Raw genomic sequence first — 17,713 nt, 5'->3', positions numbered from 1 at the left:
TCCTATGCGCCTCACACTTCCTCAAGGTGATAATCTCATATTCGGTCAGATGGTTAGAAAATCTATCAATATTCTTCAAGAAAACTGGAAGGCATAACGCGAGTTCTATTTTTTCAATAGTTTCATCCAAAACTTTCAAAATCCTGCTCGTTCTGATTGAAACTTCAATATTGATATTTTTTGTGATGACTGCAGTCATTTCAAATGATTTATCAGTCGGAAGTTTATCCTAACTCGATTTCTGCCTCCGAAGGTTGTAGTTATTGTCAACAGTAAATAGGCAACTTAGCTTGGTGGAAAAATAAATACATAAGTAATTGTAATTTGGAAGAATATATAAGAAATAGTTATCATTTTCTCTCGGAATATTTTCACTAACCTTTTCTCTATGAATTGTTCGGAAAATATTTTACGAGGTTGATACCTCTTATGCCTTTTATTTACGTAAACTGATGATACCTTTCGTACGGCCGGCGAGTTGCACCAGTGTTGCAAGATGTGTTAACATATTCACCACACCAACAATGGTGTTCCATGGACAGAACCAGTGCTTTAAGCCATCTTACGCTAAAACACTATCAAGGCCCAACTAAGATACCAACAAATTTCTAGCCCTTCTGCTGGATGGAAGAGCTTTTTCCGAGCAAGTGTCACCATTAATGAAAACAAGTAAAATTCGTTTTCAGAAGTTTTAACAGCTAACGTATACACAATTTACAGTAATTCTTTTGGTAAGTTTCCGATCAGTGTCACTTCAATTGGGAATGCAGTAAGTGTAAGTACCATTTGGGCATCAGTATTTTTTGTTACAGCACTTGATTTTGTGGAGATGATTGCCGCAGCGGCTGTATCCATGGAAAGGGTCCCCATCATGATACCAGATGGAATTAAGACATTCATTGAAAATTTCGGCAATGGTTTTTCCAACAAATATGATGAATCATTAGGTTGTCATGTAGTGAGGTGCAAATTCTTCGAGGAAATGAACGTCTGTAGTTTGAAGCCGTTCTGAGCCGCCATGAGCAGCCTGAGAGCAAGAGGCATTTCAGTAGTTCGCAGGGTAACGTGGCAACTATGCATGATTGAGGGGGGGGTGGGCATTTTGAATTGTGCAGCAATCTAATCAGGCAGTTGATAATGCGTCCCGGTTAAAATTTAGATTAAGTATGTATCCATTCATACAAAAATGTAATTTGTTAAAATTGTTGATATACAGGGTTCAACCTTTTCAATTCGTCTACGTTATTAAAAATGTAACTAAAACAACGTTTCCAAGGTGATCATTATTAAGAAAAGGAGTGTGTTGAGTGGGCGTGGTGGATTAAGATTACAATTTTAGGATTTAAAAAAATAGAGAAATGAAATAGCTAGGTCATACCCATTACTAATTGCTAGACGTAGCAATTAAATTATTGTAAGGCAAGGGATCGTGTAATCTCTGTGTTTCGTGCCGTTAATACCGAACATTAAGAATTTAATCTCTCATTCAGTTTTTTAGAGGTAAATATCAGTAAAATTTGTAAGTTATCTAACTCAGAGCTATAAATCTTGAGTTGATCTGATTTTACTTTTCCCAAGGAATTAGGAATGGGTCCAAAGAAAAAGGGCAAAGCGGGCAAGTTTGCCCGGATGACAGATGAAGAAAGGGCACGCTATCTACAACACAGAGCTGCCTTAGAAGAAGAGGCTCGAAGGCGAAAGCAAGAGCTGGTCTTTACATTTTTGAAGGTGAAAATATTTTTCAACGTGGTACTTATATATCAAAATGACTGGAAAATAGTTATTTATTACAACAAAATGTGCTCGTATAATGATTTAAAATTTCAGAGTAAATTCAAAAAAGAGGATGCATTTGCAAGAATTAACCTTGCTAAAATTCATCAGCAGTGGAGACAAATTTTAAGAAATATTAAAATAGTTGAACTTAAGGAAGAAGTTGAGGTATGTTACCACTGCTGAGGTCCTAGAGGTGCAAAAAATATATTTGATGTATTTTTAAAAGGTATAATTAACTAAATCACATATTTTTTTAAATATTAAGGCTCTCGAAAAATCATTTAAACGAATATTTGAAACAAAAGATAAGGCAATTAAAAATCTTGTTGGAGGACTAGATGAAGCAGAAGGACAGTACAGACGAAATCTCTACAGCCATGTGTGTACTATTGATAGACTTATTTGTAAGTTCTCATTTTGCATTTAAATATCATCTGAGATTTTTTGTCATTATACAGCTTAATAATCAAAGATAAAATGTAAGGAGATGTTTCAAGGTTGTTTATGGACTTAAAAGCAATAATCAACTAAAAGGTTGATTTTAGAGGTAATGATAGAGCTCATATCATGTTTAGCCAAATGGTAGGTGAAATTCACTCCAGGCAAGGGAACCAGTTCAATTCCTTGCTCTGTGCATGATTTCAATCTGCAAAGCTGTACAGCATGGGTAAAGCTGAGGGTATACATAGGCATCAACTCTGGGGATAGAAAGTGGTCGATTTGATTAAATATTTGATTTGAGCAATAGGTTTTTAATTGGGTCTCCCAATAATAATTAACAAGTTTCCTCGATTTTGGATGTGAAAACTTGTTGCAGGTGAAGTGTCAGAATCCAAGAGTGTGTTATTTATACCTCTGCACTACAGAGCCAAAGAATGGGGGGAGGGAATGGAACAAGGATGAGGCAGTTGCCCCCCAACCTCAACCTCCAAAGTCTGATCCTACTATATCATATATCACTGAGATCTGCGGACTTTTGATATTAATTTGTCTGTGGCTCATGGCCTAGTCAGAATGATGAGGATGACTACTATGTATTTTTGATATTAACTTTGTAATATTATTAGGAATACCAAAGCTTTAAGTGAGAAAATTTCAAAATCCTGATATCATCACAATGAAATTTTCTTGTCAATTTGTTACGAGTTATTTGAAATTGATGTATGACATTTTGGAGTTACCACCTTACTTTATGGTAATTTCCAATGATTAAACCACAATTGACCATAATTGACTTTAGGGTTGATTTGATAGGTGAGGATACAGCTTCCAAGTCCAAAGTCATGTGAAATTCATAAATCAAAGATGGGGGTCCAGTGTTTTCCTTGTGCCTCTGAGGTTTTCCAGGAAGAGCTGGTACATGGAACATCGCACAGTTTGGGTGAAGCTATGTGATTTTCCACTTGTGACTCCAAAATATAGACAGTAAATTGAAAAAAAAATTACTGCTTTTTCCTATACAGCTGAATGTAAATATAAAATGCTGTTGTGTTGTAACTAAATATTTTGAATCTAATTTTATTTTTGATACTATCAAGCCCTGATCAGGGATAGCATTCACGTAATTTATTCGAAAGTGTATTGTGGAGAATAGCTGGATCTGAAGAGAATGAATCAAGTAATTTGCAAACTGTATTTCTTATAGACCTGAGCATTTTTCTCAAAAATTCAAGTTGATTCACCATCCATCTGAAAAGTCTTTTCACACCTTATGTAATATAGCTAATTAACTAGTGCTACACTATTTGTTGTCATCATAAGATGCTGTATATACAAATTAAATGGACTTGTAAACTGACTGGTGGCTTTGAAAAATGAACCCCAGGTCCAGGGTTTTATTTATGGTTTTTTTATGGTTTTAAAGAAAAATGAGATTTTCCATTAGCTATATTTTCCAGATGAAACAGTTCAAAGTGAAATTTTGAGCAAAATTAATGATAGTGATTTATCTTAAGAAAGAGGGCTAAGTAATAAAAGTCCCCTTTCATCATTCCTATTTCTAAAAAATCTATTTCCTATTTGTCTAACACCAGAGTTACTATGCCAAAGAAGACATGATGAATGCTTTGCATCTAGTGTTCTTAATATAGGTTAATTTTGAAAGCATTTTATTTCCCTGTAGTACTTCAAGGTGAGCGCTTAAGTGTTCTACATAAAGAATATGTTAACAAGAAGAATGAATTGTTGAAAAATGGAAGAAAAAGGCTACAAGACTGTAAAACTTCAAATTTTATGGCTCAGGAGCATATTCGTGTTATCATCCATGCAAGTGAAACTAAATTTCTTAGATCAGAAACAGAGGCAAAGGGTGAGTTTATCACCAGAACTACTGATTGGAAGAATGTGGTAAGTTTCCATTGTGAGAAATTATTTATATGCCTATATTCAAAAGCCAATTTTCACAAGTGAATAATTTATAATAATAACGTAAAGTACACATCTTAACTGAGTTGTAATGTTTCCTAAAGTCTTGTTAAACAAACTTACAGCAATTACTATGGTGGCCTCTCAGATTGACTGCATATTGATCATTCTAGGCTCAATATTTCTTTTATGTTCACAGTGAGTGTCTTTGGTGGCAAAGGCAAAATTTGAAATATGAGTTTCTTGTCAAAGCTGTAGTTTCCTCACTCCTAAATACACTCAATCTAACTTGAAAGTTGAGCTAAAATATTGCATTTGCAGTCAACTTTGGAAGCCACCAGAACACAAAAATCATTGCGTAAGCATATGATCCATGTTCATTCAGTGATTGTATGAACTTTTGAATGCCTGTTTAAGGATAATTTTGCAATAAGTACAATGGTGGAACGTGGGAACTGCTTGTATGTATTCATGCCATAGTCAATTTCTTAAATAAAGGCAAAGATAGCTAAAGTAATTGCTCCAAGATTACTGAAAGCAAATTGAAGTAATTTGCTGATTCTTTGTTAATATTTTGGTTTGTTCATAATAAAGGAAATATTAGAAAAGTTTTTAATCACATTTGATGTAAGAGCCATTTTTTTATTTCAAGTTGGATGAAATGAACTCTGAATTATGAGATGTAGGTGTAAATACATTTATGCAGCATCCTGCACTCTATCAAAAAATTATGTGATTGAGTTTTTTAAATTGCAGGCAATGTATGGGTTCTTGCATTATTATCATGGACTTTAAAATGGATGATACTTTATTTTTGAGTTGGTAGTTCTTCTAAATTTTACTTTTGTTTTCTGCAGTTTGATGGATCATAAATTATTTTTGAGATACAGTTATCATTTAATCATTTTAATGAGTATATTTAACTCCTCATTATGGTCTCACCTGCCAGTGTATAGCCATTAGAATCAGTGCCTTCATTCAGTGTTCAATGATAATTTCAGCATTAAACTTCTACAATTTGTATTTTTTTGTTAGTTGGTGCACATAGCTGTCATGCCTCTAACAGCTCATGAAGTGTAATTTCCAATATTTATGTGATGTTTTCAGTTATTTCAATATTTTTTTAATAAATCAAATTACTTTCATTTGATTCCTACCTGTTTCTATTCAGAAATCATGCTTGATGCTTTTAAGTTTCACTTTCCTTTATATATTCTTATGTGCAGGTATTATTCATCAACAAGAAGGATTGTTAAGGAGCTACCTGGGATTGTTTTTCATTTATTTTATTTTTGCCTGGCCCAGATATGCTACAAATTCACCTGATTGCTGCTATAAAACATGATTTACTGTTATTTTGAATTTTCCATGGTAGTTTTCGGACGATACCAAGGTTTTTGAATAGCTTCCACATATATTGGTTTCTCTGGATTTCTCTTTTGTTATCATTTCACTTGGTATATTTAGGTCATTATCTTTATTTAGGATTTAATTATGCTTAAGGTGCATCTAGGACATAATCTAAACAACATTTAAATCAAAGAAACTATATGAAATTCCATAACAATAACTTTAACAGAGTCATCTCTTGGTGTGCAAAATACAATTACAAGGATTTCAAAGTGCATAAATGATTCACCTAAACCTGGATTTGAATCTGGAACATGCAGACCCTACCAAGTGGCTTTGGTGAATTAGGTTTCCAAAGAGAACTTTACCCTTTGAAGTTCAAAGTACAAGAGGATCATTCAGCATCTTAACTGACTAGAGCAATCAGCCAAGAGCAAAGGATCCAGGTTTAGGGAAATTATTTCTGTATTTAGAAATTTTTCAGGATTTATCTTATTTACTACATTTATCAATATTTATATTTTTTAGTCCGATAATGAACAAAATGTGATGATGAGCATCAGAGAAGCCAAAATAGAAGCCTTAGCTAAAATATATAAAAACACAACAAATGAATACTTTATTTCCACTGAAGAGAGAAGAAAGCATTATACAACACTCAAAGCAAAAGATGATTTAAACTGTGCCATGATTGAGAACCAATCCAAAAGACTGGTGGATGGTGAGGTAAGCTTTTGCTGAAGATACAGGGTGCGTTCCAAAAGTGGTGCAATTATTTTTTTAAAGTAATTTATTGAACACTTTTATACAAACACTTAAAATTCTTCAAAGTACTGTCCTTGGGCATCTATGCATTTTTTCCAGCGACTCTTCCATGACCAGTACGCAACCTGGAAGGCATCTTCTAGGACCTCTTGCAGGGTCTTCATCATGGCTGATTAGATCTCTTCTACGGACGAGTTCCATCCATAACCAAACCAGGTTACTTTCAGGGCTGCCTTAATCCGAGGGAACAAAAAGAAGTCCTATGGGGCAATGTCAGGACTATAGGGGGGGAGGGGCAGTGAAGGTACCTGGTGTTTGGCCAGGAACTTGCAGACTCGTAGAGTTGTGCCAAGGCGCGTTGCCGTGATGGAGTTGCCAGGTAGTGGAGGAGATGTCTTTTCTCGTCCTGATGACCCTTTTTTGGAGTCTTTCCAGCACATGCACATAGTAAGCAGTGTTAACTGTCTGTAATTGAGGAACAAACTCCTTATGGATCACTCTTTTACTGTCGGAAAAGACAATGAGCATTATTTTCACTTTTGATTTGCTCATTCTTGCCTTTTTGGGCTTGAGGAACTGGTCGGTGTGCCACTCAGAGCTTTGGAATTTTGTTTCTGGGACGCATTCAAAATCCAAGGTTTCATCACCAGTGATGACGTTGTCCAAATAATCTGGTTGATTTTCAATACGTTGCAAAAGTTCACTTGAAATTTCTGCTCGGTTGGTCTTTTGGTCGTCTGGCAACACCTAGGGCACGAGCTGGGCACACACTTTCCTCATTGCTAAATCTTCAGTAACAATGCCAAACACAACATTAGACCACAATTTCAGTTCATTGGCAACCATCTTTATACTACATCAACAGTCAGAGTTCAACAATGGTCAAATACGAGCCTCATTGTTGTCAGTTTTGCTGGTTGATGGCTGCCCAGACCGTTGCTCATTATGAATCTCTTTCTGGTCCACCTTTAAGGCCTTTAACCACCTCAAAACTTGTAAGTAGGACAGAGCAGAGTCCCCGTAAGCCTCATGAATCATTTTGTCAATCTCCTCTAGAGATTTTTTTCAGTTTAGCACAAAACTTAGTAATCACATAACGTTGCTCGATTGTCGGCTCCATTTTTTTGTGGCACGGTCAAGACATAGAGGTTTACAATACTGACAGCCTGCCACTTCCACAGCTTGGAGAGCACTGAGACCGGTTTTGTGGCGAAGCTTAGTATCCCCTTTCATGTTACCCAAAGTGGTTTGATCCCACTTTGACCAATAGGAGCAGCACGAGAAATTTAATTGTATTACTTTTGGAACGCACTCTGTATACCTTTGTAGTATAAAAATTGGAACCAATTAGCCATAATGTTGTTTCATATGTTAGAAAATTGATAAAAAAGTTTAAAATATATAGGTAATTGGTGCATTTTCCAATAAAACCATACTGCAGCTATTAAATGTGTTTTCATACACAAATGGTAATTATAAGTCTAATGTGAAAACAGTGTGGGTAACATCAAAAATAATGCTGCCCGACAATGCAGAATATTGAAACCCAGCAATGAGGAATACTTCATCAAAAAAATTGATTTATCATAATTCCAAATTCATTGCACCGAGGCAATCATACATTCATAGATCATACAGCTGAGATGGCTAAATGGGTATATCATATGATCAGTTAATGAAAGACTGAAAAGAAGATTACTTTGATGTCTTTGGAGGAATTATAAGGTATCCACATAGTTGATGGCAGAAAACATTAGCTACATTATGATTATTGGTGAGAATGAAATATCATGTTCTCTAAGATCATTATTGTTTGTGGAAAATTCAACTTCCATTACCATTGTCCAAGAGATTGTTGCCCGATTGGGTGATTTGCGGCCGATTTGGCTACCTTCTTAAATCCTGGTGGGAAATATTAAGGATAAATTGAATGCTGCAGGATTTATTTACCCCATCCACATTTCATTTTCCCTGGAAAATAGTGCCATTTCAGATTACTCAGTGAAATCTCTGTTTCTTTGTCTAAAGAATGAATTATGTATAGCTCCCTAATTGGTATTTTATATCATAGTCCCTTCCCTGTAATTTCATACTCATTCTAAAATTTAGCATGAAGAATAAATATGCCTGGGTATATTAATTCTTCTCCGAACATTTTCCAGATGTCACTATTGTTCGATGTTATTATCCAGGTGTTATTATTGCCATGTTGTCTCATATGAAGGTAAGTCATCTGGATTGGTGTTATGGAAAACTGTTGTTTTTGTTGTTACTAAATTTGATGATCATATTTCTCCACCATCCAGCATTAATAAAATAAACTTCTGTTTAAGAAAAGAAAGCTACACCACTAATTTGCTTAATCCCTTGTTACTTGAAAGAATGAAATCCATCCCAGAGTTTGAGGTAGGGAGGCAGTCCCTCTTGTAATGTTCACTCAGTGTACCTATTATGATAACTTTAAATCATTAAAGTCATCACGTTCACATGGGAAACTCAATCAATGAATAAAAATAGAAAATTCATTCTATTTTCATTGACATTACTGACTTCCTTGTGCTAACAATATATAATGTCTAGGTACTATAATAGATCTCCCTTACATAGTAATATAAGTCATATTGATACTGACCGGAAAAAATGTATGTCACAAGAAACTGGCTCTGCAATGCCTTTCCTCTACTGCATGTAAGAAATATCAGGATGAAATTTTAAATTCCTATTTTTGTTTAACTTGCTTCATCCTGTTCTGCGCCACTGAATTACATTAATCTTATTTGCTATTGCTTATACATATGTAAAAACCTGTCCTAATAATTAGCCAGTGTATATTTAGAATTGAAGTTAGCCCGTCAAATCAAACTTGTCGTTATAAAAATTAATTTTGTTTGCTTCATTCCATTTAGATTCTGACAGAGAAATTAAAAGAGCAACTGTTATCTTTACGGAAAGCATATGACATGGATATAAACAATTTAAAAGCTGAAAGACATGAATTGTCTGTACATTTTTCTCAACTAAGGAACACTTCTCAAATGATGGTAAAACTTGACAAAGAGAAGGTCATTCATGTGACAGTTGCTAGTAATAAGGCTAATAAAGTAAGTCTTCCACTTTAATTAACACAGCTATTTCTTGATTTGCACAAAATTTCCTGTGAATTTCAGTTCTGGGCATTTGTTCAATGACTTTATAGGAATATTTGTAGTATCTTACTGGTCACATCTAACTACCGAGCATCCTTCTGTTTTGATTTTTTCATCCATTGGAAAAGAAAAAGTATATGACCTCACAAAAGAACTGAGCACAAATTAAATAAGAGTTAAGACCTTTAATAAAAAAATGTTCACAATGAGACTACAGAAAATGAAATATCTGTTCACCTTGGAACATTGGTAGCCTCCCATTTTTCTTCAAAATATTGATACAGAATGCAAAGGTGGAGCAATATATTCATGCTCAAAAAAAATAAGCATTCAAAAATATTAAAACCAGCAGTAAGTACAGGCAATACTTTTATTTTCTCCCTTGATTTCTTATTTTCTAATTTAGAATATAATATAGAAATTAGTATGCAAAACAATAGGAGCAGTAAATAAAAAAGGTTAAGAAAACCATGGATTACTGATTATGTGATAAGACAAATCAATGAAAGAAAGAAATGGAAGGACGTGAACAAAGAGTTAGCTAGAAGAAGAAATACAAAGATCTAAACAACAAACTGAGACGAGAAACTAATAGTCATAGGAAACAGTAAAATGAGCAATGTGAGGATATGGAGAATTCACAGAAATGGGGAAAAATTGACATAATATATAAAAAGGTAATGGAAATGTTAGAATTGACCAAGGGGAATCTGGTTATTAGTCATTTGGAATTTGGTTCATAGTTCCTAGATATACTCGTTCCATCTTGTCAGAACCTTTTTGTCTTCAATCAATATTTTGCCCATTGCATCTCTAATAGTGTTTATCAGAGAGCAATAGGTACAATATTAATTGAAGATGAAGAAGTTCTGACAAGATTGAAAGAATATATAGAGGAACTATGATGAAACTAATAGACCAGGGAGTTAGATATAGAAAGAGAAATACAATGTCAGGAAGAGTAGCTTGGGACAGGAAAACTTAACGGCCAGATATAAAAGAAATTAAAGGGAATGAAGTCAAATAAGGCTATGAGAATAGATAGCATACCTGCAATACAACTCAAGAATTTAGGGAGCAATTTGGCCAGCAAACTTGGTCAGGTCAATACTGACCAAAACCGCAAAGAAGGAAAAGACAGCAGCATGTGAGGGGCTACAGAACTATAAGTTTGATTTCTTCCGTGGCATATGTATAAGGTCAACAAAAAGAAGGAAAAGAGAAAAAATGAGTAATTAGGTGAAGATCAGATTTGGTTTAGTAAGGGAAAGGGTAGACATGATACCTTAGCAATAATGAGGTTACTAGTGGAAAGAAAGGTAGAATCAACCAATTAGGTACAACCAGGATGTTTTTGTCAACTTCCAAGATTTTTGGAAATCATTTCTTATGAGCAAGATTATTGAACATTTTGCAGAAGATAGTTGTAGGCTGGACCTGTAAATTTCTGTAGACTGCACAAGTGTGGATAAAATATCTCATTCATGGTTTGAAAGTGTATGAAACATTTTATTTCAGCCAAATACGTAAGACAGCCGTTTTTTTATTCAGTAGTAGTAGTTTTAGGTGAGGCATGATGACCTCAACCAACATCTGAGGTTTTGGACCATTAGGTCCAGGACCCAGCATCAGCATTAGCCTTCTCTTAAACACCATAAGTAGGGATTGGGATACCACTGAAAAATGTCTGTCGCCTCTGGGATCCAAACTCGGGCCCTCTGGGTGGGAAGCCTGTATGTTAGCCACTGCACTATCCCAGTTCCCTTTTGATTCCATGTTAGTGACAATATTATGTCATATAATGAACTCAAATTTGAATAATTGTAATGGCTATTCTCATCATGTTAGGATTATTGATTTTTCATATAGCGATTTCCCCGGTATTGGTGATAATGACGTATTTTAAAGCCTGCATATCATAGACATAAGTTATGAGGTAGATGTGCAGACCATGGGCTACAAAAGTAGACCATGAGCCACATGTTTACTTTCCATTTCATTTTAGCATTATACTTGCTTAATGTTATTACTTCCTCTGCTAAATTGCTTGCTATGCAAGTTAATTGCGTTGTATTAGTCACTGGCATCAAACAGAGAGTCATACAAATTTCACTCCTTAGATATCAGTACTACTCCCTTTCTCGGGTTGAAAGGAATGTATTTAGTGTTTTCATGTCAAAATGAGTTATTGAACATTATGACCAATGCATTCCTAAGCCCAAAATTTAGCTATGGTCATATTAATTGCAGTGCACTTGCATGATTTGAAATAAAACTCTACACCCTATTAACTTTTTTGTGGCATGCAATTAAAATATACTACATTATAGTAAAATAATAGGTAGAATATTTTGTTGCTGGTCAGTGTGGCTGAGTTTAAGTCTGTGTTATAATAATAATATAATAATAATTTTATTTCCCCAATTGACAAGTACATAGTATGGTACAAAATATCATACAATTATGTAATCGTATAGGGTACGTCAAGAAGTACAGTAACTGGATTACTAGCCAGAGAAAAGAAAATAAAATTACACCTACACATATAGTTAAGGATTTACACAATATAAAATTAGAATTACCCAGAATTGAAGTAGTCGTTCACACTGTAAAAACATTTTTCATTTAAGTACATATATAACTCATTTTTAAAAATAGAGAGTGATTTCTCATTTTTTAAACTAATGGGAAGCCTGTTGAATATTTGGATGCACAGAGAACGAGGTCCCTTGGACATCATTGTCATGCTAGCAGTCACTACACACAGATGATTTCTTGTCCTAGTCCCATAGGCGTGTGTGCCATTATTTGATGGGAATAGATGCATGTTCTTTTTTACAAAAATTATCGAATTATAAATAAAAACACTAGGGGCAGTTAAGATGCCAAGGCTTTGAAAGAGAGGTCTGCAGTGGGCTCTATAGGGTTTATTGCACATGGACCTAAGCAATTTCTTTTGAATAATAAATATTTTATTTAACTTAGTTGGTGACCCACTTCCCCAGATTATGATACCGTATGATACAAGAGAATAAAAAAGACCATAGTAGAGCGTTTTCAAAACATCCATACTAACAGTATGTTTCAGAATTGAAAGAAGATAGTACACAGAATTTAATTTTTTACTTAGATTTATGATGTGCAGGTCCCATTTCAGGTATTTATCAAAATATATTCCCAAAAATTTATACTCATCAATAATTTTACTGTTATTTGACATAGGCTGAGACGTACTTTTATCAGAATGACAGGTTTTTGCAGAGAAAATCATGGCCTGAGTTTTTGTTTCATTAAGAATAAGGTTATTCCCATAGCACCACATGCCCATGTCCTGAATAATGGCTTTACCTATAGTCATCAAATCTTCAAAGGATTTCTGATTCAGCACAAAGCTCACATCATCTGCAAATAAGACACAGTTACCGAGAGGATTTACACGTAATTTTTTGGGTAGGTCATTTATATAAATGAGAAATAAAGTTGGACCCAACACTGACTCTTGAGGAACACCTTTTTCAACACCTAATGGTGAAGAGAGGAAGGTATTCCCATTCTTCTGGACAGCTACCCTTTGTTGCCGATTTTTGAGGTATGTTCCCAACCATTGCTGTGCTTTGCCTCTAATACCTATTTGGTCACGTTTGAACAAGAGTTTATCATGCTCAACCATATCAAATGCTCTGGACAAGTCAAAGAATACACCCATTACTTTCTGCTTTGAGTTAATTTGTTGTATGATCGTGTCAACTGCATTGAAAATTGCCTGCTCTGTTGACTTCCCTTTTCTGAAACCAAATTGTTTTGGGGGTAGCAGGTTATTACCTTCAAGGAATTCTGTCAGCCTTTTATTTAACACATACTCAAATATTTTACCTAGCTGGGGGATAATAGATATGGGCCGATAATTTCCCACATCATTTTTTTTCCTTTGTTTTTATAAACTGGTATTACCCTGGATACTTTTAGTGCGTCAGGATATGTGCCTTCTCTCAGACTCTGATTTACAAGTAAGAGTAAGGGACTTAAAATTTCATCTATACAATTATGAATTATTTTTCCTGATATACCATTTATATCAGTTGAGGCTTTCTTTCCTACCTTGGTAATGTATGAGCGAAGCTCTGAAATGCTACATGGTTTAAGAAAAATAGACTTGTAAGATGTAGTAAAGGAGATATTGATATCATGAGGAGGTTCTTGTACATTAACCATTGGTAGCTTTAAAGAGGAACTATTGAATTCGTTTGCCAGTTTTATTGGATCCACTGGTTTATTTTTATCATTCCTAAATTGATCTGGTAACTCCACAACATTAGGTCTAGAATTTTGTTTAATAATATGTCATGCCATTTTTGTGTTATTGGTTGTATTTAAGATTAGTTTATCATTATATTCTTTCTTTGACTTCTTTATCATAATACGGTACAGCTTTTTTAAGTTAGAATATTCATGGTTCAGTGTGTTATCTGCAGAGGACATATTATATTGCGATTTTATCCTTAATACCCTGGACAAATGTCTAATTTCTGGTGTGATCCAGTTTTTTTGAATGGGTTTAGGGTGCTTAAATGGTATAAGGGGAAAGGCTGATTCAAAGTGAAACAAAAACGTTCTGTAGAACAGGTCAAAGTTAATGTTCAGGGAGTTATTTTCATTCAACAACTTCTAATTCTCTTGACTCAAGAGAAGTTGAAAGTGGCTGACAATTGAGTCACTAAAGACCCTCTTAAATATGGTAGGAGCAACAGCAGATTTGCTAATTTCAGACACATTGAAAACTGACATAATTGCCCTGTGATCGGACAGAGCTGGGTTAAAAACAACAGTTTTAACTTGGGATTCTGGGTAGTCTGAGAAGATGTTATCCAACAGGGTTTTAGAACTAGCTGTAACTCTTGTAGGATTTTTCACCAAGGGTTTTAAGTTGTAGGAGGCTAGTCAAGATAGCAGTTCTCTTTGATTATTACCATCAGTAAGGAGGTTACAATTGAAGTCTCCAGTGAGAATTATTTTAGGCCTCTTAGAATAAGTTGTCATATTATAGAGTAAATTGTCCAATTTATCAACGAATTCCCTAAAGGATCCTACAGGAGATCGATACAGTGCAAATATTATATGAGTTTGCTCATTGACAGTGAGTTTTACCACTGAACATTCAAATATCTGTTCAGTGTTCAAGGACTGCAGATTTATCTTCGGTTTTTCATGCACAATAGTGTTTTTTACATAGATCACCACTCCACCATGGCATTTCACTTTTTGACAATAACAGTCCCCTATCACATATCCTGGAATTGTGACATCCAGTACACTCATCCAATGCTCACAAAGGCAGATTACGTCCGGTTTGTCCATTAAAGTTAAGGCTTCAAGTTCATCTAACTTATTACAAAGACACTGTATGTTGAGAACTAGGATCCTGATCTTACTCTCCCCACTGAAATGAGATTTATTGTCTTTGCCACTTCTTATTAATTCAGTTCCAGTCTTCCTACTTCTGGCTAACTGGTTTTAAATTTACTAAACCTTCCTGAGAAACTGCAGGTGGTATATGGAAAGGAACTGACTCACCTCAATTGATGTGTGACTATAATGTACAATAGAGCTTAGGACAAGGTGAACTCTTTCCTCACTTATCAAAAACCCTTTGTTTGGTTTGCGTGGATTAATAAAGATTAACTGCCTTAACTGAGGGAGCATGATACTATTTATGTGAATGTAGTGGTTCTGAGTTGTCTCTTCTGTTATTAGAATTAGTCTAATTTTAATGATTTGATAAGCACAGTTTAATGATAGTAAATGCATGATACAATTTTATTCAAAAACATTTCACAAATCAAATTTTTTATATCTTTGCTTCCATGCTTATGAGCAGGCTTTTTTGCTATTTATTTTTATGCATCAATTTTTCCTTTTAAAATTCAATAAGTTACTGTTATTTGATTTTAATTTACTCACAGAATTTAGAAAACTTAATTGAAAGAGCCAAACAAATTCTACGCCTGGCTCAATCATGTCGCCGTTTTGAAACCATTCAAGAAAAAGTTATAAATCCTGTAATAAACAATAATAAACCTGAAAATTCTCTGATGAACATCGGTGAAATTGCTGATGAAGAGACATCTAATTGGTTAAAGAGTAGCTTGACTGAATATGGACAGTTAGATGGATTTTGGAAAAGATTCAATAAGGCTTTAATGGAACGTGCTACTCTAAAGCTGCACCTTTCAGCATTATCAGTGGAAAATGAACAGTTGAAAGCAGCCCTTAAGCATTACTTCTGCTCAATTTCCCCATCATCATGTATGATTAAGGAAGGTAAGATGTAAAAAGATTTTTGTTTTACATCTCTCAGCTGCCAATATAATATTGGAATATAAATTATCTTCAATCATGAGACCTATTGTAGAGGGCCCATGAGTGGTCATGTTTGAATTGCCTGTCAACTTCTGAAACAAAGATTGATTAAACTATTTATAATCTCTTACTAGTTTGAACCTGAAAGTCCAAATAATTGCCTTACCTCTGATTTAAGTTTCAATGACCAGATAATGATACCCAGGAACCTTTTATTTTTGTCAGCAATTGTTTTTGTTCTTAACTATCAAGATGTGCCTGTCATTTCTGTTGATTGCTGAAAAATACAAAAAACAAGCATAGATAGCTATTGATTATTCAATTATCAGGTTGAATTAGTAATTATTGTAATGTTTTTAATAGTATTTATAACCATTGTTGAAATAGAAAGAAAGACTCGTACTTTTCCACAGATTTTATTATACGGCACGACGCGTTTCACCGACTTGCGGCATCATCAGGTACCTGATGATGCCGCAAGTCGGTGAAACGCGTCGTGCCGTATAATAAAATCTGTGGAAAAGTACGAGTCTTTCTTTCTATTTCAACAATGGATATCAATTACTTCCACGAAGTGAAGCCTGAAACAATAGAAGTATTTATAACGTTGATTTGGTTTGATGATCTTATAGTCATCAAATTGATTTAATTTAGGGACATAAGAGCTGAATTTAATCTCTATACAAATGTGTTTAGCCATCACCATGAACTTGTTTGTCAAGATAAATTTCCTTTGCTTTTATTTTTAGGAGTTACAAGACACAGTGCAGTGGCGTTGATGAAGGACAAAGATACAAAATGTATCATGGAAACAACTCCAAAGAAAATCATACCTAGGGAGAAGTATTATCAGAATCGTCCAAGACCAGTGACCTCTGTTGATGGACGTATTACCATCAGGAATTATTCATTATTTTAATGTCACATGCTCAGTTTAAAACAATTACCTATATATCCTTGCAAGTTTCACCATGAAATGTTTACTGTCCTTATACCTGGTTTTGGTGGCAGTGGATGTGTTGTATGCTCTTGTTTCTTTTTTCATCGTAAGAAATGCAACCTATGCAATTACTTATTTTAGACTTTCTCCTCAGCACATATTTGATAAAAGTTGATAGCGATTCCCTGTAAATTGATTCCATATAAGTTTAAATTTGGCCACTCTGGAATGTTATACACATTGTGTTGGCAACTATCATAGAATGGATGTAGATATGAACTACTTCTCTCTCTACAAGCAAAGAAGGTCTCTAAAATTCAAAGGTGTAGAATGGGAAGGGTAGAGATTCAAATGTATTTACTGATTTTATACAGTTTTATTCCTGTATTTTTATTCACATTTTTTATTTTGTTTGCCAACAAAGAATAATTAATGGACATTTCGATTTCCAAATTCTTTTTTATACCACCAAATACTGTTCTAACTCACGGCTTATTAATCCATCCTATGAGTATAATGGTATCAGCAAAGTTATTGACATTTTGCATAAGAGATCTGAGTTTTCTGAACTGACTAAAAAACTTAAAATAATTGTAATTTCACACAACAACTTTTACCAAAACTATTTTTCTCTTTTTGTACATTCGTTGAAAACTTGTTATAGCAAGAACTCACAGTAGTAGTAGTTTTTAGGGGAGGGGATGGACAGCTAAGGTCATTTATGTCATTAGGGATAGATGGGAGAGGAAGAGTGAAGAGAAACCCTGCATCAGTATTAACCTACTCTTGTATGTCCCATCCAATGGACGTTGCACTCACTCTCTAAGCATATGCATATTCTTGAAATTATGAATGTCAGCCTGAGGCAGTTTAAAAAAATGTGTGCTTCAACGTACAATAAAGATGCAATTTAATACTTTCCTCCAATGTAGATCATTTGTAATCTATATTGTATGGCTATTGAGGGAACCATGCATAGACCTTAGTATTACTGATGTATTTAAGATGTAAATCA

The 17,713-nt window shown here is 34.5% G+C and overlaps 1 protein-coding gene across 1 annotated transcript; it reads left to right on the top strand.

Moving 5' to 3' along the window:
- The first annotated feature begins 829 nt into the window (after positions 1 to 829).
- LOC139692090 (dynein regulatory complex subunit 2-like) lies at positions 830 to 16,677 on the top strand. Its single transcript, XM_071590121.1, has 10 exons — positions 830 to 958; positions 1,579 to 1,728; positions 1,828 to 1,941; positions 2,594 to 2,765; positions 3,899 to 4,122; positions 6,019 to 6,211; positions 8,418 to 8,479; positions 9,162 to 9,356; positions 15,362 to 15,719; positions 16,508 to 16,677. Exons 1-10 carry the CDS (start codon positions 830 to 832, stop codon positions 16,675 to 16,677), a joined length of 1,767 nt encoding a protein of 588 aa, XP_071446222.1.
- The last annotated feature ends 1,036 nt before the right edge of the window (positions 16,678 to 17,713 follow it).

This window comes from Hetaerina americana, unplaced genomic scaffold (assembly GCF_022747635.1).
Source record: "Hetaerina americana unplaced genomic scaffold, ioHetAmer1.1.p SCAF_4, whole genome shotgun sequence".
NCBI lineage: Eukaryota > Metazoa > Arthropoda > Insecta > Odonata > Calopterygidae > Hetaerina > Hetaerina americana.
This window is presented reverse-complemented; position numbering and strand designations above follow the sequence as displayed.

Excerpts from the sequence above, each read along its gene's own strand:
- LOC139692090 (XM_071590121.1), top strand. The coding sequence starts at position 830 with ATGATTGCCGCAGCGGCTGTATCCATGGAAAGGGTCCCCATCATGATA. Across the intron at positions 4,123-6,018 it reads CTACTGATTGGAAGAATGTG|TCCGATAATGAACAAAATGT; the intron begins GTAAGTTTCCAT and ends TATATTTTTTAG. Across the intron at positions 9,357-15,361 it reads CTAGTAATAAGGCTAATAAA|AATTTAGAAAACTTAATTGA; the intron begins GTAAGTCTTCCA and ends ATTTACTCACAG.